Genomic DNA, 27250 nt, shown 5'->3' with positions numbered 1-27250 from the left:
TGAATCCTTCTTTTACATAAAAATATGACCGGCAGCACCAAGTTGGAAGCCAATTTAAATGCTGAGCCAAAGGATACAAACTTTTTTATCCTTGTCTGGTGAGTTTGGAATTAAAACCTTAAAACCAAATCTAATTTTCTTTAATGTAAGCCTTTAGGTATATGATTTGTACATTGTGTGGAAAGGTTTATAATGGAAACATTCAAATATAAATGCATTTAACTTCAAGTCCTTATCATCTTAACTCCCTTCTTCCCAATTTAAATTCACTTTAAAAATATTTTAAGTAATGGGGCTCCTGGGTAGCTCTTTTGGTTAAGAGTCTGACACTTGATATCTGACTCAGGTCATGATCTCATGATTCATGAGATCAAGCCCAGCATCGGGCTCTGTGCTGACAGTGTGGAGCCTGCTTCGGATTCTCTACCCCTCTTTCTCTACCCCTCTCCCACTGTCTCTTGTGTTTTCTCTCTCTCTCTCGCTCAAAATAAATAAATAAGCATTTAAAAAAATTTCAACTAATGCTATTACTGTTAAGACTTTTAAATTTTTATTTATTTTTATTTTTTTAAAGTTTATTTATTTATTTTTTGAGACAGAGAGAGCAAGAACAGGGGAGGAAGAGGGGAGAGGGTGAGAGAATATCCCAAACAGGCTCCATGCTGTCAGCACAAGAGTCCCATGCGGCTTGATCCCAAGAGTCCCATGCGGCTTGATCCCACAAACCGTGAGATTACCACCTGAGACAGAATCAAGAGTTGGACGTTTAACCTACTGACCCACCCAGGCGCCTCACTTTCAAGATTTTTTATTTGCTACTCCATATACTTTTCAATACCACATTAAAGCTGTAGTTTCCAGGAGAGAAAGCTAGTTTTCTGAACCCTGCGCAGAAGAGTTATAAATAATTTTGAAAAGTATAAATCAAGCCTTTTGGGCTTAACCTGCTATGAAGTTGCAAAATTACACCTTCTATGAAAGTCATATGTGCACCAAAATCTTTGACCTTCTGTGCCCTCGATAGGTGATGCTTCCCTGTTCTTTACTGTGAGAAGAAGCCAGGTCTCATACTCAACTAGAGGCTTAAATCTCAGTTTTTAGGTTTGATAAAGTGTAATTATATGGTGGAAGGAGACAGGTAGCAGCTTGGGATGATTTGGTAGTTACTGTCAAATGTTTCACTTCTTTTGATCATATGCTATATACTGTAGCATTTAGAAGTAAAGAATTAAAATCATGGTTCACTATAGAAGGAAAGCAAAGGTAAATGAATTAAACAAATGCTTCTTAATAAAAAACCCTTCCTGTAGAAGGAGCACCACATTCAGTAGGATGAGTTTCCGTGAATTTAAAGTTAGTAATTTTAGTACTCCAGATAATAACACGGACAACAGGGAAACTGACACTCATTTCCCTATCAGTTCTAGAGCTGGGTTTTTAATTCCTGTTAGTATAGCATTGATAAATTAATTGAGGGTGCCCTTTATATGTCAACGCCAAAAATATCTACATTCCTAGAAAAGAAAAAAAAAAAAAACAACTGGTCACCTTTTCTTCTGGTCACTTTGGGAAATGAATGTCCCATATCTTATGGATGACGAAGTGGGACTCTCAACTGTCAGGCAAGTGACAGCTCACAACATCGTTCTATGAAACCCCTTCCCCATCTGGTCATCATAAGAGTTTAATGGAGCCAAAAAGAACAACATCTCAATTCTAGAACTGGGTCCTGGAAAACAGAAGTGATCTCCTGGAGAAAATAAAAGAAAAAGCCTTTCTTTCCCCATCCCCTTCTCCCCAGTACCCCAGTACCTCTTCTGCATCTCTAGGGTCTAAGGTGTTAACCCATCCCTGCTCCCTCTGCATGCTCTCTGGAGCGCCCCCTTCTCTGTAAGGGTAGTTAAAGCCATTTTAGCATCTCTGAAAGGAACTAGGAAGAAGGCCTCCGAAAGCAGAGGAGCTGTGAGGGGCGGGAGGAGTGGGGGCCCTCCTTGCATACGTCCCCCCGCCAGGGTCCAGACCTGTACTCCGGACCTCTGAATCCCAAAGCACGCCCACAAGGCCAAGCGTCCAGGCTTCGCCGGGCCGGGGGGGAAACAGCGCGGCTGCTCCATGCTCCACAGCGGGCAGCGGGCCAGGCTGAGTAGAGGTGGGGGTGGGCGAGGAGGGGCGCTCACGTCACGTGCGCACGCAGGGACCGCAATAAATGCCCGGGAGCTCGCGGGAGCGGCGGAAGCGCCCGGCGCCTGGCTCTGCGCACCGCGGCGGCAACGGGTGGGAGCGCTAGGTCGCCGCCAGCCTTCGCCTCCCAGCCCCGCTCCTGTCTCCGCCCCTTGCTCTAGCGGAGAACGCTCGGAGAAGCCCGGGCGCCCACCCCGGCTAGCTAACCGGGCGGCTCCCTTTCAGCCCCAATTTCGAGCTCTAACTTCGGAGCGCTTTGCCTGCTCCAGGTCCTGACGGAACCGCGGAGGCCCAGGCTCGAGTCCACCGCAGTCAGCGCCCTCGTCGTCCTCGGACGCGCCGCGCGGGTCCTTCCCGACCCGGCTGTGCGTGTGCAGTCGTGTGCGCAGGCTGGGGCGGCTGCGGGAGGCCGGCCGTCGTGTTGGGCTCCGCTCTCGTAGGAAACTTCACGCTGGAGAGGTAAAGGCATTTCTAAAACGCTTTGCCGAGTCGTCAGGCTCCACCCTTTCCTATCTACCTTTTTCTTCTAAACCTCCAGTTAAAAAAAAAAAAAAAAAAAAAAAAAGCCAGCTTGTAGAGAATGGGCGGACACGGAATGTGGGTGGGCTACTTGGAAAGCTGCAGCGATGAGATTTGCGGGAGCTTGTTCTTGCAAGTGACTTTGTGGGCTTCACCTCCTCCTTCTGTCGCGCGCTTTCCGTTTGGGTTAAGTGAAGAATGTGCGCCTGCGGCGTGTGGGAGGAAAAGCTGAAGTTGCTGATGAACTGTTGGCTTTTTCGGGTGCAGGCCACAGGTTGGGCGCACACTTTCCAGGAAATAATGATTGAATTCTTCTTGCCCTGCGCCTGGTAAGAGGAGACTTCCTCCCAGACCATTATTTCCTTTTAGTTCCGTGGGCCCTCTAGATGTGCCCATGGATACATGTGTGGATGACATTTTGTACTTCTTTAAAACATTCACCACAATTTCAGAATGTGATGGACATTCCGAGTATCTGCGAACTAGAGATAGGACACCGGTCGAAAATAATACCTTACAACGGAGGTATTTACAGAAAACACTGTAAATAGATAATATGCTTTGCAGGCTGTATTTAACACATACATAGCCCTTTTAAGCTTTTCAATTCAGAAATTAATTTGAAGGGTTGACTCTTTTTTTGCCATTTGTTTTGTCCTTGTGCATGTTATTTTGGTAATTATAGTTGTCTATTTTGTGGAAACAATGCATTATGAAAAGTCCTCTGGAGGAAAAATGGATTGGAGATAAGTTATTTCAAAAAGTGCGTGGCCATTTGTTGGGATTATATAAACAGATCAAACTGGCCTTTGTTACTGTTACTTTACTTTTGTTATTAGAAAATTAATATCTGCCTAGATTTTCGCCTTAATCACACTGCATGTCGTTATAGCCAAAAGGAGTGGAAGAGCCTGTCTTGGAGATTTTCCCGGGGAAATCCTGAGATCATTCATTATGAAGTGTACCGCGCAGGAGTGGCTCAGAGTAACCACAGTGCTATTCATGGCTAGAGCAATTCCAGCCATGGTAGTTCCTAATGCTACTTTATTGGAGAAACTTTTGGAAAAGTACATGGATGAGGATGGTGAGTGGTGGATGGCCAAGCAAAGAGGGAAAAGGGCCATCACAGACAATGACATGCAGAGTATCTTGGACCTTCATAATAAATTACGAAGTCAGGTGTATCCAACAGCATCTAATATGCAGTATATGGTAAGGAAATTTTTCAAATGGTATGTACAAAAAAATGTTCATTAATGCTTTCAGTCTTCCTGGTTAAATTACCTCATGCTATTATTTAATCTTTACCATTTGTCTTGTATGAAATTAAAATTTTTCTTTGGGAGTATATTCCTCTGCATATTCTTTTACTAGATTCCTTTTATTCTAAGAGTGCTTTGAATTTCGGAGTAGACTTAAATACCTTTAGATGCAATGTTTCTACTAAAAGCTTCACATTCTACTCTTACTAGGAAGATTCCTATACTGGCGATCCTGAACAGCTGATGCATTTGCTTTTAAGTGAGTTAGTAGAACAATTACTTCCTAATTCCTAACTGATGGAACTTTCTTATGAATGGTGGATCTGAAAAATCAAAGAAGAATAATCTGAAGCAGTTTTCTAGATTGTCGATAACTTTCCAAAGGGTCCATGCTTCTTACCAATATGTAAATAACATTGTGAAGGGTATATTTCTGTGGTTGCTTTATGTTATGTGTGCTTTGGCAATGACTTTTTTTCTTCTTCTGGATTTATTTATGCACTTTGCACTTTGACAAGTGAAAACAAGCCTGGACAAAGAATTAAAAAAAATAAGTGACTTATCCTAAAAACCTCATATTAAATTTTAGAATTAAGTACCAAGTTTGGGAATCAAACTTACTTTTAAAAAGCTATTAGTATATAACTCATTAGTGTAATACTCTATGCCTGAAATATTTAGAAAACTTTTCAAATATTTATTATACTAAAATTAGGAAGGTACTAGCAAAAATTGATAATAATCATTGGTGATGGCAATGTTTATGTAGGGTGCAGTTAATTTTAAAGTGTTCTAGTTTTTCTTCTTTCTGCATTCACAATAGTGTTGAGGGGTATTTCCTATTTAGGCAGCTTTCATGATAGATAGAAGTTCTAAGTTCACATTACCCATTACAAAATATAGCATTATATTATTTTAACTTTTGCCAGAAAAAAAAAATTTACCCTGAAGAAAGTAGGTAGCACTCAAGAGCACTCATTAGAGGTTAAGAACCAGGACCTGACAATCAGGTGGTCTGGGTTTAAAGTCTGGCACTTATAGTCACTAGCTGTGTGACTTAGGGCAACTTAATTTCTCTCTACTTCAGTTTTCTCATGTCCAGCATGCGTACTCACCTCAGAGGGTTGTAAGGATTGACAAGATAACCTATGTAAAGTTTAGCTCATTATCAGGCATATTGCAAGATCTCAGTAAGTGTAAGTATGACATATAGCTAATGTTATGTCTCTCCATACTGTTGCAGTAAAGTTCCTAAGAAAAGTCATTAGCTCTTTGCAAAAAATCTGTGTAGGATATGACATGGTAATGTCTCACATGTCTGCTTTTTGTGTATTTTAAACTGTTTGTCCAAAGTAAAAAATTCTAGGACTTCTTCATTTGTGAGCTTTCAAACAGAAAGAGCCAATTATGGAGCCTTTCCAAGGAGGCCGCCATATGCTTATTCCATGTGCATAGGTATTCCATTGCTTTGTATTTAAAATAAGGAAGAACTTGGGAGTTCAAACCCCCAAAAAGAAACCTGAAAATATTTGTGTGTGTTTTAAGTTATATGGAAATAATGAAAGAACAGTTCTGTAATTTGTTTTCATGTCGGACTTCCAAAAAAAATAACTACCTATTGTATGATGTCTAGTCTGGGCTGTTTCTGTGAGTTTCTTTTTAGTTTCGCTGGTTTCATTCTATCCTTGAAATGCAGATGTAGAAACCAGCCAGGGTTTATGTTGTGTTGCCCTTAGATACTGTTAGCACTGGAACTGTGTCTTGGCCATTAACGGGCTGCAGAGGACTTCATTGTCCAACTGTAATACTGGAAAACATTTTCTAGAATACACATTTAAGGGAAGTTTAAAAGAACAATACTACTTTATTTGAAATGTTGTTTACTTATGTAGTACATAGCAGTATAAGTACACATTTGATCAACTTTGTGAGAATATAATTTATTCAAATACTTATTTAAAGTGTGTTTATTCTGAGAAAGCAAAATTAAAGTTTGGCTTAAAGATCTGCTTCCTGTAAAATCTGCAGTACCCTCTAGGTGCCACTGCTTTGTCTATTTGTATGCCATATGTCATATCACATTAAAAATGTGAATAGCCGGTTACCTTACTTATACTTGGTGCCTATTTTAGTCTACTCTTTGTCCTTGAACCTATGGCAGTCAAGCCACATCCACCTTTATTAACATCCCATCCCTACCCCTCTTCTTATCCTCATTTAACTAATAGGTTTAAAAATAGACTCTGGAAAGCCACATCTGCCCTTGAAGAGCTTATAGACTGAGGAGAAAGAATAGACACATTTGAAAATGTTAAATAAACAAGGACACAAAATTCAATGCTCTAGTGTGTGAATAATGTCAAGAGAGTACAGAATAATGGAATATTCCTAATGGTGGGAGTTAATCAGTGGGGAAGATGGGTTTTATGGTGTTCCTGGAAGGTGGTCAGGACCCTGGATTGTGGCAAAGAGGGGAGGGCATATCTCAACTAGAGGAAGAGAAACAGACATGCTAGATCCAGGGGAATTTCTGGAAGAAGAGCAGGTGGAAGAAAGCACAGAACTGTGGCAGAATCAGTAAGGGCAGAGATGAATTATTGATTATAGAAACTAGTGATGCTTGGAAAGCCTCCATAATTGGCTATTTGAAAGCTCATATATAAGAAGTCATACAATTTTTTACTTTAGACACTTTACAGAGAGATATTACCCACATTTAATTTAGGGTAAATTCAAAAACTAGAGCTTTTAGGTAATCAAATTAAACTGTTGCTGAAGAGACAATGGATTTTAAAGGGAAAAATAGTAGCCGTGCACCTAGATAGCAGCAAGTTCACATTTGCCTCTGCTCCTCGTTGGTATGTGAGCTCTGACAGTCAGCAACCACTCTGGGCATTGCTTTTCTCAGTAGTGGAATTGATGTAAAGAGGAGCCTGGGTGGCTCAGTCAGTTGAGCATCTGACTTTGGCTCAGGTCATGATCTCATGGTTTGTGGGTTCAGGCCCCACCTTGGGTTCTGTGCTGACAGCTCAGAGCCTGGAGCCTGTTTCGGATTCTGTGTCTCTCTCTGCCCCTCCCCCCCTCTTTCTCTTATAAATAAACATAAAAAAATTTTTAAAAATTGATGTAAAGAATAAAAACACAAGCTGTAATGAGATAAGACATTTGATACTGTTGTGCATACTCTTTTCAAGCCTTTCCTTTCCATGGGTTTTAACCTCATCATTTGGTTCTTTTACGTTTCTGGTTATATTATCAACATGTTCTTGTTTCCTGCTGGTCTCATAAAACTTTATTTCTCAGGTTTTTCCTTTTGGCTGTCTCTCTTCCTGCTGGACATTATACTACTTTGGCTTAAAAACTTTTTTTTAAGTTTATTTATTTATTTATTTTTTTAGAGAGGGAGAGTGCACAGGTGAGCAGGGGAGGGGTAGAGAGAGAGTGAGAGAGAGAATCCCAAAAAGGCTCAGCACTGTCATTCTAGAGCCTGATGCAGGACTCATGAACTGTGAGACCATGACCTGAGCTGAAATCAAGACTCACTGACTTAACCACTTACCTGACTGAGCCACCCAGGCACCCCCTTACTCCTTTGACTTTAAATACCGTGCGTATATTGATGGTGTTTAGTCCATAGCATAGTGTATATCTCTATCTAACCATCATCTCTTTGAGCTTCATTTACATATTTCCTTCTGCTTTCTGAGTCGTCTCCGTGTGGTGTTACTCCACAGCTACTTTAAGCTTCAGATGTCTGTAAAGAAAATGAACTACCTTACCTTTTTCCTTCCACCTTTGCCTGTGATCCTGCTTCCTTTCCTGGATTCTTTCTTAGTGGAACTCATTAACACCTGCTTAGTCCTCTGTCAACAAAACAAAATACTCCACAAAATAGAAGATTAAGCCCATTCCCAACTCTTGCCATGCTCCCATTTTTTCTCCCCACTTTAACATAACATATACATGCAAACATGAATACACAATTACTTGCCAAATTCTGTAGATTCTGTCTCAGAAATGTCTTTTGAATTCATCTCTTCCGTTTCATGCTAACCTTTGCTCATTATCTCACCTTTAGATTGGTACCACACCTTCTCATCCAACAGACTCTACCAGTCTGTTCCTACTTTATTTTGACTTTAGTCCACCTTCCTCACTGTCACTAAATCTTTTTATTCCAACAAATCTGTGGTGGTCACTTAGCTGCACAAAACTTCTGTTAACTTCTGGACGCTCACAAGTTCAAGTTCACCTTGATAAATGTATAAAATGAGGCACATCCTGTCAATTCTGCCCCATGGCCCTCAACTCCCTTGTATATATCTGAATCTGTGTTCACATTGAACTGTTCACTGTTCTTAAAGGTGGTTGTGCTTCCTCATGTTTCTGTGCCTCTTTACTCATTGATTTCTTCTGAGCCCAGAATGTCTGTGCATCCTATCTCCTCATGACAATCTCTTACTCAAGACTAAGTTCAAATGTTGTCCTTCTGCAAAGCTTTCTCTTGTACACCTATTCCTCTGCCCTACTCCTTCTGTGCTCCTAAAATATTTTATTCAAACCTGTTTGTAGTATTAAAATTTTGTTGCAGTTAATATTCACATGTATGATTTCTAAGACTAAAATCCTTGAAGGTAAGCATCAGTCCTTATTTATGTTTATGGCCCTGTGCCTGATGCACAGAAGTACTCAGTAAATATTTGCTGATTGAATATTGTTGGTTGTTCAATAAATGTGTGTTGAATAACAGGATGGATAGAAGAATAGGTAAGATTATATATGAGATAAGTATGAAATATGAGGACAGGCAAGAAAGAGGAATTAAAATAATAAAAGTTCTGAGAGGAAGGATATCAACAACACTGGAGATAGTGATATAGAAAATGGAAATACTAGAGATGAAGGATTAAATGTTTCAAATAATTCAATATTTAAAATACTTACGGTATACTAAAGACTATCCTGTAATACAGAGCTACTGAGATAGTAATAAATATATTCAAATGTTCTGAAATTCAAGTAAATGGGTATTTACCTCTTGCTATAAATTTTTAACATGAGCCTCTGAAACATTATAGAGTGACTGAAATCCCAAATAGTTCACTGTGATGCAAAGTGTACCTAACTCTAGAATGTACTTTAGCAACCAAGAAATTTTACCTAAAAAAGGACACATGGGCCAATGATATAAGCTGTTCTCTCACTAAGATAAGTATTTCCACATCTTTTAGGGAACTGTTGAAAGACATTCTGCTGGGAGGGTTGATGGCTGTGCCTGTTTGCTGTCACCTCACATATGGGCAAAACTGTGGGTACACCTTGGCATTGCACTTTTCCAAATGTAGAACAAAATGCATCTGGATACCTCTCCTTCTGGTAGGCAACCAGAGGTTCGCTGAGCCAAACAACCAGCAGTCCTTTTGGCCCGTGGTGCATGTTGCAATGACTTGGTTCCAGCTTGCCACTTAGAGTCTTTCTAAGGCCATGTTTAACATGGGAAGTCAAGTTTTGTTGTTATTGTTCTTGTTTTTTCCTATATTTCAGTATAGCACATGATCCCAGAAACTAGACATGAGTCAACCTAGTTTGCCATATTTTTAATATAGGACAGAATGTACACAGATCAGCTTTTTTTGTTTTTTTAAATAGTCTGGGTTCTGCCCTATTTCTGTCTGTAGCCTGAATCCATGCCTGAAATAGTGATCTTTGTCTTGTGAGTTGCTGTTTACTCTCATAAATCCATATTTTCTTACATTATTTTCCACCTGCTACATATACTCAGAATAAATGCAGATAATGAAATGATGGCTTCATAAGTCATTTGGCCAAAGCCCATGTTTACACATTTTTTATCTTGCTGAAAGTGGGAGGAATTCACATCAATTAAGATTTTGTTACAACTCTTGATTCCCCAAATGGTAATTTTTCTCTCTGTATATTGATACTTAAGCTTGGTAATTTTCAAAAAGTAAATGTTTTCATCTTTTTTTTTTTTCAACATTTATTTATTTTTGGGACAGAGAGAGACAGAGCATGAACGGGGGAGGGGCAGAGAGAGAGGGAGACACAGAATCGGAAACAGGCTCCAGGCTCTGAGCCATCAGCCCAGAGCCTGACGCGGGGCTCGAACTCACGGACTGCGAGATCGTGACCTGGCTGAAGTCGGACGCTTAACTGACTGAGCCACCCAGGCGCCCCAGTGTTTTCATCTTTTATTGACATACAGTATAATCTACATTCACTTGAAAGTGCATGAAATATCTTTCTTAGTTCAAAGAATGTTATAATTATTTAAAGTTAAGATGTTTTATTCTGTATTTAAAATAGATTATTTAATTTTCCTAAAGTGTTTTTACTTTATCTTAATAATATTGTTTAGATAGAATAAAGTTATGTTTTATTTTCAGTATCTTACTCTATGGAAGTTAAAAATTTACAAAACCTTAATTTGAATAGATAGTTGTTGTTTTTTAAAGATATTAGCACTTGAAATTAATGTATTTTTCTTTTCAGAAGTTGCATTGTAAATGGCAATACCCATAGGAAGAAAGTGACATTACAGCCCAGTTTTATAGAATTTAGTAATTACCTTGGAGTTCTAGGAGATTAAAGATACCTCCTAAATGTAAGCAGCAAGTCAAGGGTCTTAGAAAGGAAAGAGAAGATAAGTAGTTTCAGTAGGAGAATGGAACACTCAAAGCCAGAAAAATGCCATATTTTGAAATTGTTGTTGTTATTTATTCCTTCAATCAGCAGGTATTGGAGGTTACAGTTATGGCAGGCACCATCTAGGGCCCAGCGGTAACCACAACAAATATTCTTCCTTGCCTAGAATAGGTATGAAGACCCTGAATCTCCAAATTCAACAAAGGGCCCACGTGGTTGACACAGAGTGAAGGGCGGGAGGTGGGGATGTGGGGGTGGGGGGGGGATGTAATGTAGGAAATGAGATCAGGACAGATAAAAATCATTTTAAAAACTCACTTTCAGTCTGAGTGGTAAGAAGCCATTTGACCTGTTTGAACAGAGGAATGGTATGATCTTCTACTTATCCAGAATCCTCTGGCTTTGTTGAGAACAGAAGTTTGATGGTGGGAGGTGGGGCAAAAGTGTGGGCAAGGAGATGAAGCTATTGGAATAATCCATCTAACACTAGGAATAGGTTGGTAGCCATGAAGGTGGTGAGAGGTGACAAGAGTGTGAACACACACTAAAACCCCTTTGTAATCATAACATCAGTCTTGAAATTTTCAAGGAAGCCTTGTTGTAAGACTAATGGAATTGCCTTGGTGAGCCAGGCAGCAGCAGGCTAGGAGTTTCAGCATCAGGTGCAATTTTGAAATCCACTCAATCCCTGGCTATGGTTTTTTGAAAACTGGTGGCAGTTTCCATTGTGGTTTGAAGATCAATGGGGAAGATTCTGTATTGTTCAACTGATAGTGGTTTCCACAATGGTTTTAGAGATCTCAGAAATGACTCAGTTACTGGATACACATTTTGCCAACCATATTCCAATAGATCAGAGGAGGTGGAACCAATCTCTGCCTCCCTGCTTTACAGGGTAAGAATGCCTGCTGTTTTCCCATGTGTTTTGCTCTCCTGTCCCACTTGCCTAAAAGCCAGTCTACCTCTCACTCCCTCCATAAACGACAGAGCATGAGAATTTTAGCATGAGAAGCAGAACAGGACAGTGGTCCAGTTCCTGTCCAGTAGTCGCCAGTTTCCCTATCATGGGGTATGTCATTAGGATTTTATTTCATTTTGGAGTTAACAGATTTTGGATGTGGTGTATAGCTGTACAGATTTTGCCTGATGAACTAGAAATATTGGAGTTACCGTATTTTTAAGATAAGGAAGAATGTACACAGATCAGGTCTTTTTGTAAAAAAATTTTTTTTGTAATGTTTATATTTGACAGAGACAGAGTGCTAGCAGGGGAGGGGCAGAGAGAGAGGGAGACACAGAATCCAAAGCAGGCTCCAGGCTCTGAGCTGTCAGCACAGAGCTCAATGTGGGGCTCAAATTCACGAATCGTGACATCGTGACCTGAGCCTAAGTAAGATGCTTAACCGACCCAGCCACCCTGGTGCCCCGACAGATCAGCTTTTGGTAGAGAAAGCTGGAGCTCAATTTTGGACATATTAAACTTAACATTTAGCTTAAATATCCAAGTGAATTTGTCAAGAATGCAATTAGACACATGTGGTGTGGGCTAATCTGGAACATGAAGTTAACACTTGTCAGCATTTAGATGGTATTTAAAGCCGTGAAAAGAAATGAGATCATCAAGGAAGTTAGTATAGGTAGAGATGTTTGAGATTTGAGCCCTTGAGACACTTTACAGTGTAGAGGTAGAAAGGTGAGGAGAAACAGCCAAGGGAATTGGAAATTAGGAAACAACAACAACAACAAAACAGGGAGCATGATGTCCTGGAAGCCAGAAATGCTGATCAGCTCTATTAGATACCGCTTATAAAGATACGTAAAATGAGGACTCTTGAGTTTAACAACATGGACACCACACTGAAGGTGTGATAAAATAGTCTAGGTGAAGTCCCAGTGGTCCAGAATAGGATGAAAAAATGAACATGCTTGTTCATTCACTTATTTGTCAAACATGTATGTTCCATGTTCTATGGGCCAAGTAGTATCTGCAGTCTTAACCATTTTCTAACCCAAATTTTTCAACTTAGTTTTAGAAGATGTAATTCAATTAGGGAACATATCCCAAATTTATAATGATGGTCAATAGGAAAATGCAGTTTCTTTGAATAATTATTTTTTTGCAATTACTGTTACTGAATACCTTCATTAAAAACAAAATAATTATCTAATAATTTATAAACACAAGCGAGTGACATTTAGTTCAAGAACATTCTTTGCTATTGTTCAGCTGTGTTCTCTCACACACAGTACTTTTAAGAACTTATACAACCAAGTAATTATACATGATTTAAAATTTAAATTCTCATATTTTAATGATTTTACTAACTCAATTAAAGCCAAATATTTACTAAACTGACATACATATGTCTTATATATTACTGTGTGTAATATATACGTATATACAATGTCTAGTTCATTGGAAGAAAATGTACAAATTCAAGTGGTAATGAATTGTCTGGTGAAGGTATTATAATAAGTATGTTTAAGTAACCCTTTCCTTACCCTCTCTCTCTGTCCCTCCCCCATTCATGCGCGTGTTCTCTCTCTCTCTCTCTCTCTCTCAAAAACATAAAAAAATTTAAGGAACCCTTTCCTTATTTTCCTATATATGTGTTGCCTTCAAAATTTTAAGAAGTTACAGAAAAGCTGTTATAATTGATTAAACCAATTTGTTATTGATAAATTTGTGTTTGAGAAAGCATTTAATTCAACAAATACTGATGGAACATTTTTATGCCTGGCACTGTTCTTGATGCTGGAGAATATATCAGTGTATAAAATGTTCAGCAAATTAATGAAAATAAGGAGAATGAGACAGTAGGGAATGATAGAAGTGGAGCTGATCCCACTTATCGGGTGGTTGGGGCAGATTTCTCTGAGTTGGTGGCTTTAGAGCTGAGAGCTAAGTTACAAGAAGTAGTCAGCTAAACAAAAATACAGAGATCTGGGCAAAAGGAATGCCAGACACAAAGTCTCTAAGTCAGAAATGAAGTGGGGGTCACAAAGAAGGCTAGTGTGACTGAATTTTATTTAGTGATGAGGAAAGTGTTAGAAAATGAAGTAGACTTATAAGCATGGGCCAGAAGTCCTTTTGGGTTATAGGTGAGGAGAAACTTGGATTTTATTCTGAGTGAAATCCACTGGAAAATTTCTTGCAAGGGATTGACCTGGTCAGTTTCCAGTTTCAAAAATTATTCTGACTTCATTATGGAGAGTGGACCGCAGGAGAGCTAAGGTTGAAAGCAGAGAGACAGAAAGCCATTGCTATATTCTGAATGTGAGATGATGGTGACTGGGACCAGGGGGATAAGTGGTAAAGATGGAGAGTGGTGGGTTGTTTCAGGATATGATTTGACACCATTGCTGAAGGTTTGGTTGATAGCTTTAATGTGAGGGTGAAAGATACAGAGGAATCTGAGTTGTTATTAGGTTTTTCCTAAGCAGGTTGGTAGATAGACAATTTTGAAATCAGTCATCAGGAAATTAAGGATAGCAAGTATTTTTCGTGGGAAAGCAATTAGGTATGATTTGGGGAATAGGAATAAAGGTGCTTTAGTCCAGCACTGCTCAGACTTTAATGTGCATATGAATCCCCTGGACATCTTGTTAAAATACAGATTTTGAGTCAGTAAGTCTGTGCGGGCCTCAGGATTATGCAAGCTCCCAGGTGATGTGGCAGCACTGTCTGGGAATAGACTTTAGGCTCCCTGGAGGACTTGAAACTTTGAATAGACTTTAGGCTCTCTGGAGGACATGAAATATTGACTCTGCAATTCTCATTCTTTATTTTTCCTCTCCTCAACTATCACATTCACCTTCTCCATTTTTAGAAGGTAGCAGCTGTAACTACTAATGTCAGACAACAGAAATTCCTTTTCACTCTTTTAAGAAGTGTTAAGAAACCAAAAAGGTGAAGACATTTGAATGATAAAATCCCCAATGCCTAATGTTTAAGTCAGTCTAATTGGAGGAGAAATGGAAAATGAAATCTTAGAATCAGTCAGTGGCACGGTTCTGCAGGATAGTGAAAAGTGAGATGCAGTCAATGACAGAATAAACAATAAAGGCCATAGAAGTTAAGATGGAGGAAGCAGAATTTCAAATTGGGCAAGTATGGAGGGGCAACTAGATAAGACCCAGGAACGAACATGAGAGTTTTGTTCAGAGACTTCCCCACGTGTGTGTGTTATCTCAGACAATAGAAAATAATCCTGCAAATGGGGCAAGCCAATCAAGGTGTTGGGAGAAAAACATAAAACTGTTATCTTATATTTCCTCCAGACATGGCAAATCCATACCTGAAATACCAAATGGCTGTATATAGTGAGACCGGATGTTGTCCAGAAAAGGGATACCAAAGTTCTAGAGGTGCTGGGGGAGCCGTAGCTCTGGATTGAGATGGAATAAGAGCATCAGAACTCCTGCCTACAAAGAAAGGGCAAGAGGTCTGTTCACCAAGAGTTCTGTGAACACAGGAAACTAAACAAATAAAAAGCATCAGTATTCCACAGGAGCACCTGTGCCATGATTCCATATACCTTGGGTTTTTTGATGTTTTTTTCCAGATCTTGCCAAGCCTGCTTACCTTTGCACATGTTAGAATGCTTTCCTTGTTTTCTCTGTAATGAATTTCTCTTAAGAATCTGTGTTTGTCTAAACCCTCCATACAGAGTTAGGCGCACTCCCACTCACTTCCCTGGCTTCCATAGCATTTCATATTTGCCTGTGCCCCTGGTGTTTGCATCCTGTCTCTTTCTCTGACCTTCCATTCCTTTATGGGAAGGGGCTGTGCTTTAGTAATTTTTGCATTCCCCAGCTAAGTGGCTGACAGATGCTTTAATTTGAATTTGAAATTTGCAATTCTGCTTCCTCCATCTTCACTCCTATGGCCTTTATTGTTTATTCTGTCATTGCACCTCACTTTTCACTATCCTGCAGAACTGTGCCATTGACTGATTTTAAGATTTCATTTTCCATTTCTCCTCCAATTAGACTGACTTAAACATTAGGCATTGGGGATGACAGATGGTAGTTGGAAGGGGAAAAAATGGAATGAATAAATGAAAAATGAAAAGATGACTAGATTTTCACCAATAATTTTAAAATGGGTACATGCAAAATAATTTGAGTATTTCTGTTCTGATGACAAAATGCTCTTAAAAATTGAAAAAGCATTCTTTTCAGTGAAGTACAGTGTTACATTTTACTTAATTTTACATATTGGTTAGGTAATTTTTTTGCATTTTGCTTAGGTAAAATCATTCTTTAATAATTATGACAGGTGGCTAATTTAGCATTGGATTTCAGTGTTAAAATGGCCTATGTCTCCTGAAGTGAGGATGTCTAGATCCCTCAGTAAGTAGGGAGACATAGGGATCAGAATACTATGGCTTTTGCTGGAGAACTGCTTCTAAAATGTCAATCACAATGTGGTAAAAAGTACAAATTAATATATTTTAAAGTGCATATAAGTCTTAAAGAATTTCAGAAAAAGCAATAATCAGGAAAGGCTTCTTAGAAGAGGTATGTTTTGAAATAGTATGGAAGAAGTTTTAGTTATTGTATGGTGGGGAGTCTGGAAGAGCATTTGGATGATGAGAACCTTCTGAGTAAAGGGGTTGATATGAAAATATGTGTACAGTTGATTTGAAGGCAAGGACATGGAAGCCACAATCTGAGAACTGATCTAAGCCTCTATTATGGAGATATTTGGGACATTTTTTCTATATATGATGAAAAGAACCTTTTCAAATGCATATCATGACAGACTGGAGCAGCCTAACCTTATTCATCTTTGTATCCAAATCTAAAAGGAAAAAAATAAAAAGAAATACATCCTTTGACATAATTTGACAGTATTTGTTTGATTTTTATAAGTGAAACTTATTACAATGGATTTCTAAGCTTAGTGTTTATGAACACTTTTTAAATTATTCCTGTGTATTTATGTGTGTATCCTATATATGTATATATGTGTGTGTGTGTGTATATGTATGTGTGTGTGTGTGTGTGTGTGTGTGTATATATATATATATATATATATATATATATATATATATATAATCTTACCTAAACTTTGGAGGTACTTGGGAGCTTCAGTGGAAATATCATCTTAGAAATGTATTCAGGGTGCCTGGGTGGTTCTGTCAGTTGAGCGTCTGGCTTCGGCTTAGGTCATGATCTCACAGCTTGCAAGTTCAAGCCCTGAGCGAGCCCCATGTCCAGATCTGTGCTGACAGCTCAGAGCCTGGATCCTGCTTCAGATTCTGTGTCTCCCTCTCTCTCTGCCCCCTTCCCTCTCCCACTCTGTCTCTGTCTCTCTCTCAAAAAGAAATAAACATTAACAAAATTAAAAAAAAGAAATTTAATAGAAACAAAGGTCTTAAGTTCAAAAGTTTATTGCTAATAGACTCAAAACAAAACTAGGAATAACTTACTTATATGTATAATTAATAGTCTGTTAAATTTGAATTATAAGACTATTTACTTTTTCATTGGGACTTTAGGTGGCAGTAATTATCTTGTTTTTCAGTTACTCAGAATCTTGGATTTAAATTTATTCCTTAGTCACATAAATATCAGCAATGTTCGCTTGAAAGGCTATGTGAATCACACCAAATTAAGCAGATCCTTAAAGGAACAGGGAGAAAGAGAACATTTATTAAGATCTAATATGGTAGGCAGTTAGCTGATATAAATTCTGTGAGATATTTTTATTCTCAAATATTATTTAGCAGGAAACAATGCCACAAAAACAAGAGTTCACCAGAAAAAGTCATGGGGCTATGTTTAGAGTTGTGGACAGGGCTAAGCTGAGCCATAAGGGACCGGGAAGGGGCACCCAGGATTGAATGGCGATGTCACACCCAGGTGAGGACTGGCATCTGGAAGTAGAGCTGTGTGACAGGACACTGTTGCCATCAGAATGAGGCAGAGGGTTCAAAGGAGATGAGTAGGGTTGGTGAAGGAGTAATGCATACTTAAATACACCTCCCACCCTCTGACTTCCTGTTCATGTCTTCCATTAGCCAAATCCAATTGGAATCCAGGGGCAAGAGAACCTAACCTAAAGTAAGTTAATGTGTAGAACTGAGTCTTTTGAGACATAGAGAATGGTACTTAGGGACTGAGAATGGCTTTGTGGAAACAAATGAAGAATATTTAACATAATATTCTTTCTCAGATTTTCAAATAAGGACCTTTATAAACCATATTTCTTAGAATCATCATCTTAGTCATTGTTAATTATTGAAGAAGACAGACCTAAAGGCATATTCCTAAAGGGCACCTGAAAACCTGATTGCTGTGGTTATTAACTTCCCTTGAGTTTCCTAGCAGCCAAGGAAAACGGGAAACCATATTTACATAGCTCCTATTGACTTCTTGGAAGCATAACAGTTTATCCTTCTTGAGATGGGAATTAGTGAAAAGTTAACACAGAATTCTCACTATAGGAACAATGAGCAACTTACTATAGCAGTTTCATTAAAACTATGTAAACATATTCTTTTAAATGTTTCCTGTATTAGCATTTGGTTAAAATTGAAGGTACACTGTTAAATTATAGGCTTAGGTTTCTATGTGTCCATCAGCTTTTTATTTTCCTGGTTTGCCTGAGTGTTTTATTTGTTAATCCATCTCTTTATTTCTGAAAACTAGAAAAGCATCCCTAAATATAATACATAAAAGCAATTAATATCTTATTTACTTTCAAAACCCAAGTTATATTCAAATAGTGAAATACAGAATATAAACTATGGGAATGCAACCTGGTGCAGCCACTCTGGAAAACAGTATGGAGGTTCCTCAAAAAACTAAAAATGGAACTACCCTATGACCCAGCATGCACTACTAGGCATTTATCCACGGGATACAGGTGTGCTGTTTTGAAGGGACACATGCACCCCCATGTTTATAGCAGCACTACCAACAATAGCCAAAGTATGGAAAGAGCCCAAATGTCCATCGATGGATGAATAGATAAAGAAAATGTGGTATGTGTATATACATGCGCGCGCGCGTGCGCGCGCACACACACACACACACACACACACACACACACACACACAATGGAGTATTACTTGGCAATCAAAAAGAATGAAATCTTGCCATTTGCCACTACTTGGATGGAACTGGAGGGTATTGTGCTAAATGAAATTAGAGAAAAACAAAAATCATATTGCTTCACTCATATGAGGACTTTAAGAGATAAAACAGATGAACATAAGGGAAGGTAAACAAAAATAATATAAACACAGGGAGGGGGACAAAACAGAAGAGGCTCAAAAATATGGAGAACAAACTGAGGGTTTTGGGAGGGGGGATGGGCTAAATTGGTAAGGGGCACTGAGGAATCTACTCTGAAATCATTGTTGCACTATATGCTAACTAATTTGGATGTAAATTTTAAAAAATAAAAAATAAAACAGGTTACAATAATAAAAAAAATGTTAGATTTAATTTCCTAAATCAGGTACCAAATTTAGAGGCCACTAGGGTAGGAGTCAGACCCAGCAATTGTCTTGTTTATTCTTGTTCATCCTCATAAACATAGACTGTTGTGAAGGAAGTTTGAAAAGAGTTAAGTAATAAAAAGTTACTGCCTGATTTAAAAAAAAGAAAATATAAACTAATGCGTAAGTAGATACTATAGGGTGATTTATTATGAGAGTTTATATTTCCTATCATATATTTTTCTAGGCTTGACTCATTGATCAATCTTGCATTTCTCTAAACTTAATGAGCTATAAATAAACTAAAACACAGGTGTTAATTCTTATAAATTTATCCATTGCCATAAATCAAGGCTTATATAAGTGATGGATGGTACTTTTTCAGTTACTAAAAGATTTCTTTAAATAATGAAGTCTCCTCAAACATCTAGAACATGGTCTTGAAGATTAACTACTCCTCTCTTAAATGACTAAAAATAAGGAAGGCATCACAGCCTTGGATTAATCACAAAGTCAGTACAAAGGTATGATATTTACAAAGCATAGGTACATTATGAATACCCTTCCGTCTGAGTTTATATCACACATGTATGTTTGAGGCAGAGAACTTAGGTCCTGGATCTTCGATCTCAGTTAGTGTCCCGTTCCCATGCCAGCTATGAGACAAGAGATAATTGATGGGTCCATACCGGCAATGCATAATATGCCATATTTTATATTAGGTGCCATGGAAAACACACACAAAAGTGTGAAGCAAAGTTTTTATTTCAAATTCTAGTTTGGGAATTAAGACTCAAAACAATGGAGACAGATCAAGGGGAATATATAGTAATTGGTAAATTACATGCTTAAGAAGGTTCAGAGAAGTGTGTGATAAATGGAGTATCATAGTTGGAATGACTTCCAAACGGGGAGAGACTATGAACAGGACTTTGGTGAAAGGATTAAGTTTGAGTAACTAACTAGGAGAGCAGAGAAAGAGCAGTTCCTTTTGAGGAAAATATCTAATGGATTCAGTTGGCCAAGAAACTAGACAGGTGCTAGAAGCTTGCAACTCTGAGTGTGGTTATTCATTGTGTGGTCCTAGCACCAGGTCTTAGAAAATAGCTTAGAGTTGTCTCCTAACCTACAAAATTGGAATCTGCATTTTATTTATTTATTTATTTATTTATTTATTTATTTATTTATTTATTTATTTATTTATTTTAACGTTTATTTTTGAGAGAGAGAGACGGAGCACAAGCGGGAGAGGGACAGAGAGGGGGAGACACAGAATCTGAAGCAGGCTCCAGGCTCTGAGCTGTCAGCAAAGAGCCCAACACAGGGCTCAAACCCACAAGCTGAGAGATCATGACCTGAGCCCAAGTAGGCCTCTTAACCTACTGAGCCACCCAGGTGCCCCTGGAATCTGCATTTTAAAAAGTTCTTCTGGTGATTTACAAGCTCTTTAAAGTTTCAGAGAGTCACTGTTGAGGGTCCCTCTTGAATAGGGGGTAGGATATAAGTGATGTAGTTAAGTTATGGCTGGACTGGGAGGGCCTTGGCAGTGAGATGAGATGAGATGAATCAGTAGATGTTTTGTAGAAATACAAGGATTGTGTCAAGTTAATGGCTCTGCTGTCTCACCAGGACAATCTCCCCTGCATCATGCATTCAGTCTCTCTGTATAATAGCGAAATTATGTGTTTAATTGAAATCTTCATGTGTGGTTTTCCATATGTTAAATTTCCATTTAAAAAATATTTCACTTTTAATGAAGTGAAGAGGCAGATCCCTAAATTACGGGTTGCTACTTTTTAAAGGTTTTAAGGCTTTGTTTTAAAGTGGATTTTAAGTGGAATACTGCCACATCTGCCTCTTATCCCTGTAACTTCCTGGAGCCCCTCAGAAGTGCATCGCCCGGAGGTAATGCTGCTTTCTCGGTACCTGGCCTCTGTGCGTGGTAACACAGGTGTTCCTTTTGAAATCTGAGCCTCGTACATTTTCCCTGTCACTACAAAGTCTTTTCATAACAGATGAAGTACAGTAGTTAAACACCTGAGGTAATTTCTGAGTTGTAAGGAATGTGTTACTGTGGTTTTCTATAGTGCTTTTTATACCAGACGACTTTATCACAAAAAACATCATATACTCTTTCAGCATAGATTGATTTGCTTATTTATTTCCTTGATGTCAGTTTCTTTACTGTAAGTCTGATAATACCACCAAGAGGAATCAAAATAAGGTGACTTGAGAAATTTTATAATAAGGCATTTTATTTGGAATTTAAATCTGAAATCTCATGAACTGTCAAATGTGTGACTTGCATAGAATGACAGATTCTTTCTTGGAGGTCACGTTATTGCTGTTGAGAGAATCGTGTTGACAACTTAGCCTGTCAGATTTTTGGATTGCATTTCTGATTCATGTAGGAGAACACAAAAGTGATTTGGGGAGGGATTTAGTTTTGATGTATGATGGATAATTTATAAACCTGTTTTTCCAGAAGTGATGCCACAATAAGAATTATCTTTTAAATAAGGTGGTATTTGGGAAGACATAGCTCTATATGTCTTTGATTTTCTTCAACCACTTCTACATTCATGAGCTGACGGAAAATTCTTGTTCTATTTAGCTGTGCAGAAAAATTACATGTATATCACATGTATTTATGTCTTGGAAATCCATAAAACTATATCAATTTTACAAAATGATAGGAGCTGGCCAAAAATTCTTGTTCCTTTGGCTGTGCAGAAAAATTACATGTAGACGTCTGTGTCTTATTTCAGATATTTTACCTTTATGTTTTCAGGATTAGGCTGAAAGGGTCCTGGTTTTAAGTTCTCAGCTGAGAATATATTCTTGTCATATTCATTTAAGTTTCGGTCATTTACCTGTTTTGGACAATATTAAAACTTTCTCTAACAGAGATGATTCAGAAACAATTGAGTTCTTCCCTAGACTTACAACTGGAAGATCTGAAACTTTTCTGGTTTTGTAATCTTGTAAGTCACAATACAGCTTTAATTTTATTTTTTTTTAATTTAAGTGCAGCTGGTATACAGTGTTATATTAGTTTCAGGTGCACAACGTAGTGATTTGACAATTCTATATATTATAGTTTGACAATTCTGTATATTTTGCAGTGCTTGCCATGATAAGTACAGTTACCATCTGTCACTACACAAAGTTATTATGCTATTATTAGCTATATTCTCTATGCTTTACTTTTCATCTCAAAACTTTTTTTTTTATTTATAACTAGAAGTCTATATCTCCTAATCCCTTTCAAGCATTTCACTCATCCCCCTACCCCCACCCCTCTGTCAACCACCAGTTGGTTTTCTGTATTTATGAGCATTTTAATGTTTTTTAACGTTTATTTATTTTTGAGAGAGACAGAAAGTGTGTGTGAGCGAGCGGGGTAGGGGCAGAGACAGAGGGAGACAGAATCTGAAGTAGGCTCCAGGCTTGCCTGACACAGGGCTCAAACTCACAAACCATGATATCATGACCTGAGCTGAAGTCAGATGCTGAACCGACTGAGCCCCCTAGGCGCCGCCTTATGAGTCTGTTTCTGTCTTTGTTTAGATCCCACATATAAGTGAAATCAAATGGTATTTCCTTTCTTTGAGTTATTTCACTTAGCATAATATCCTCTAGGTCCATTCATGCATGTTGTTGCAAATGGCAAGATCTCTTTGTTATGGTTAAGTAATATTCCATTGTATTCTAATAACGTATCTTCTTTATCAATTCATTTTTTGGTAGATATTTGGATTGTTTCCATCGTGGCTATTATAGATAATGCCACAAGGAATGAAGGGGTAGATATATCTTTTCAAATTAGTATTTTTGTTTTCTTTGTTTAAATAGTACTGGAATTACTGGATTATATAGTATTTCTATTTTTATTTTTTGAGGAAACTTGTTATTGTTTTCCACAGTGGCTGCACCAATTTGTATTCCCATTAACAGTGCAAGAGGGTTCCTTTTTTCCACAGCCTAACACTTGTTATTTCTTGTTTGTTTTTTTTTATATTTTTTATTCTAACCATTCTGATTGGTGAGGTAGTATCTCATTGTTTTGACTTGTATTCCCTGATAGTTAGTGATGTTGAGCCTTTTTCATGTTCCTGTTGCTCATCTGTATGTCTTCTTTGGGGAAAAAATGTCCATTCTAGTCCTCTGCTCATCACAAAACAGCTTTTAATCACAAAACAGTTTTTGCTTCTTAGTTAGAAATGCCCTTAATTGTCATCAGAAGTTTTACAGACTTTTACAGTTTGTACGTTTTTACGAGGTTTTATAAACAATATAGAGCATTCTATAAGGGACAATAAGTGCAGAATAATAGAATTTTAAAGCTGAAAGCAATTGAAGAGACTTATATCAGCTTCCTATTTTTATAGATAAGGAAACAGAAGGCAAACTTGACATAATCAAGAGATAAGTTTGAAAGTACATATAATTTAAATAGGAAAGAAAACTCTTCCAGGGTGTATCATGTGTTTTAATTACCCATGGAAATACTTTGAACAAGTGCAAGCTTATTTTTACTCTATACAAAGAAACGAAAGAAAAATTTATCACTAATGACCTTACTTGCATGTATCCAGAAGACTAGCACTAGGGAAAGAGTGTTTTTAATACAATTGAAAGCTAGTGTGCTGTCATTACTTCTGACAAACATTGAGTGCTCAGAAATGAGGTAGGCCTGGAGATATAAGGGTGGTATTCTGAGTTAAATATGCAGATGTATATGTCTCAAAACAAGAATGTTTGTGAAATTCTTTTTTGTCAAAATTTACTTCAAATGCTAAGATAGTTTTTAAAAATAATTTTATCCTGCTATTTATAGTTTTCAGTGGTGGGAAGTAAACCAGAACTTCTAGCCTAGACTGGACTTCCAACATAATTGCCTTTTCAACACCACTGTGTGTTCATAGCGTTATTACTTTGTCAAAAAGCAATGCATACTTTAAAAGTCCGTATTAAATTGCCAATTGTATCATGGACTGATGTTTGCATTTGATTAGGCTACCTAATAGTGTGATAGTCAAAGACCAATTTTGTCTTTTGCATTTATCTTGGAAATCCATTAAAAAATCAATTTGTCAAAAAGGTATAATGAGTTGGAACATTATTTCTGTATTAGATACTCTTTTGTTGTATAATTAATTACAACATTAATTATATTTTCCAGTTGTTTTGGAAAAAGTTTACTTTCACTATTTAAAGACATTTTTCTCAACAGGTCTTGGAAAAGACCTATCGTAGCTTCATCCACTTAGGTGGAGTTTTGTGAAATGGTAGAAAATCTTGCAATCCCTTTTCCCTGCTTAGCATGACATATAACAATTCTGAAATTATATGAGAGTTTCTATCCAACAGATTATTTCTGTGTGCATTTAAATGCGTCAGACTGTTTAAAATTGGTCAATTTCCTATTGAAATGTCTTTACTTACTCATTTACATATTTTCTTTAGTGGTGAATCCAACTCTGTAAAATAAAGTACTTAACTTCAGTGTCACCTAGTGTATTCTCTTTGGTAGACTAATTATCATGATACCTTTATTAATAAGTGTATACCAGTAATTATGTGGGCTGATTGATGCCCATTGTGTCTACCCCTCTCACTGATCTTTGGGTAATTTATGTAGAGTCCTACTTAAATTTTCATCAGACAGATAATCTCACAAAATTTTACTCCATGTTCTTTAATACAGTCTAAAGTGAAAATGATTAATAAATCCTTTAACATTACTCTGTGGGAAATTGTTTGATTTTTATTTGAAAAATAGCCTACCTTTTATTTGAGCTTTTTTAATAACCGTTTTGAAGGTTCAATTATAAGAAAATGCTTATCTTCAGGAAAAGTCTTAATGACTAACTTTGGCCTTTAATTCATTTGATGTATTATAATCATAATTTTGAAGCTATAAAGATTAAACAATTTCCAGGACATGAATTTTCAAATTATGTTTATCTGGAAAGAGCTGAAAATTTACTGTGGTCAAGAAGATATATTTGAAAATACTTAATCGTTTTCAAGAGACAAAACTATTCTGAGTTTCAAACAGAAAGGAAAAGTAATATCACTAATATTATCACTGGTAACCTAGTATTAACTCTGTTAAAACTACATTCCTGTGTGATTTCTAGCTATCATTATCTATTATTGTAGGAGAGCAGGTATTTTGCTAAGAATATGAATTGTATATGTTCACTCATGTTTCACTGAAGATAATATAATAGTGGAATTTTATGTACATGTCTAGATAACTATATACTACATTTCCAATTTCTACCAGTATGATATTTCAGTACTAAAATTGCTTTGTATTTCTAGGTTTACTTTTGGAAGTCCTTTGTTAACATTTAGGATTTCTCATATAAGCACACACATACACAAGAGGAAATGATAAAATTTCCATGTTAAACCAGCTTTAAAAATATCACTGGAGACAAAGAATTCACTAGTATTCTAAATGTTTCTTTTAGTACTAAAACTTCATTGAACACTTCACTGTGCTCTAAGAAGAAGCAGCTTTCAGATGTAATTGGAAAATAGACTGGTTTTCATTTCTACACACCTCAAGTACCCATTTTTTAAAGAAATGGTAATTTTAAGTGTGGTTTGGGTTTAAATTAGTGCTGGGTTAATAGTTCAGAGGGGGGAAAAAACATCTGTCAGGACATCTTGATTTTATTTACAAACCTGAATTTAAATAGAAGTGTGTAAAGACTAACTTACATTTAAACGGGATGGGTATGAATTATTGGTGGTCGTAAAACATGTAATATAATGTTGTGGCATAAAAATAAACATTGTATGCTGTTTTCACAATAATATTTCTTCCAGGACAGCTATATTTTCATTAGATTTTTTTAAAGCGTCTTTTTGATATTCATTATTGAACTTTACCTAGTAAACACCTATGCTTGACTAGATTCTTTAAAATAATTATTTTAAAAATTGTCACTAGTTAATTTGTTAAATATTAATAGGAAATTTTAGTTGTATGTTCCTCTGCCTCTGTTTTTATATTAAAATAATGTGTCCCTATTCTAGAATTATTACAGTTCATTTGATATGCTTCCCCCTTATTTTTAGTGGATTATATAGAAAACCTACCATACCTTAAAAAAATAGCTTATCCATAGTGTATACTCAATAATTGAATTTTAGTCCTTGAAGGAACCTGAGTTATCTTCTGTTTCACATTTTGCTAATAAGAAAGCCTAGCCTAAAGCATTTGAATGATATGTTTTAGATTTTATTTCAATTTCTATACAACAGAGTAAACAAACTTTTGCAATATAACATATTTGTAAATCTGGAGCTAGTTGTTTATCCTCTATAAAAAAGCATCCATCTTCAATTTCATCAGAAAAACTGACGTCTGAGATTGTAGAATTAGATATAAAACAAGAGTAGCTTGACCTTGAAGAAGGGTCCTATGGTCTCTCTTAAGGGCTCAGCTGAGTAGTTCCTATTTGTGATCTCTTACGTGTTTGTTTGCAGTGACCTAAACTTGCAAACTGACTCATGCCTGGGCGAGGAAAACTCAATGGAAACTCGTCCTGCATCCCTCAGTCTGTGTGTGATCTCTCCACATTATCTTGCCAGCTAGGTCTTCAGGGTAGCCAGACTCTAATTGTTGGCTCAAGTCTGTCAAGATGTGTCTCTTAAAGAGAACTGGATAGAGGCTGCATTTCTTAACCCAGTCTGAGAAGTCTCAGTCTTGTTCTGTGTGTTAGAAGAGAGCCACTCACTATCCAGCTCAAACTGAAGGGAAGAGGAGGAAATTCAATACCACCTTTGTGGGACTTGTGGGGAAGAGTATTTTAAAATCATCACAGTGGCCTCAAGGCTTGTGTGTGTGTGTGTGTGTGTGTGTGTGTGTGTGTGTGTGTGTGTCTTTTTCCCTTGGTGTGCGTTCCTTTGGCCTACAGTCATGACTGTTTCTTCTATCCTTTAAAAATCAAGACAATCAAACAAATCCTCCCTGAGAACTGGCAGGTTACTTTTCTTTAACTTCTGCCTATCTCTCTTCTTCTTTCTAAAGTATTAACAGAGTAACCCACACTTGGTTTCCCCACTTTCTCCTTCCAGTCGCATATGTGCCTGTGTGTTCTGATTTTCTCCCCAGCATTGTTCTGCGATTGCTTTTGATCGTGAATT

General features: G+C 37.4%; 1 protein-coding gene across 1 annotated transcript in view; it reads left to right on the top strand.

Moving 5' to 3' along the window:
- The first annotated feature begins 2253 nt into the window (after nucleotides 1–2253).
- The window catches only part of CRISPLD1 (cysteine rich secretory protein LCCL domain containing 1), a 48481-nt gene continuing 23484 nt past the window's right edge, over nucleotides 2254–27250 (top strand). The window contains exons 1-2 of the mRNA XM_027064353.2: nucleotides 2254–2640; nucleotides 3593–3912. Coding sequence (XP_026920154.1) covers nucleotides 3655–3912 — 258 coding nt within the window. The 5' untranslated portion in view covers nucleotides 2254–2640; nucleotides 3593–3654. The remainder of the gene's footprint in view (nucleotides 2641–3592; nucleotides 3913–27250) is intronic.

This window comes from Acinonyx jubatus, chromosome F2, assembly GCF_027475565.1.
Source record: "Acinonyx jubatus isolate Ajub_Pintada_27869175 chromosome F2, VMU_Ajub_asm_v1.0, whole genome shotgun sequence".
Lineage (NCBI taxonomy): Eukaryota > Metazoa > Chordata > Mammalia > Carnivora > Felidae > Acinonyx > Acinonyx jubatus.
This window is presented reverse-complemented; position numbering and strand designations above follow the sequence as displayed.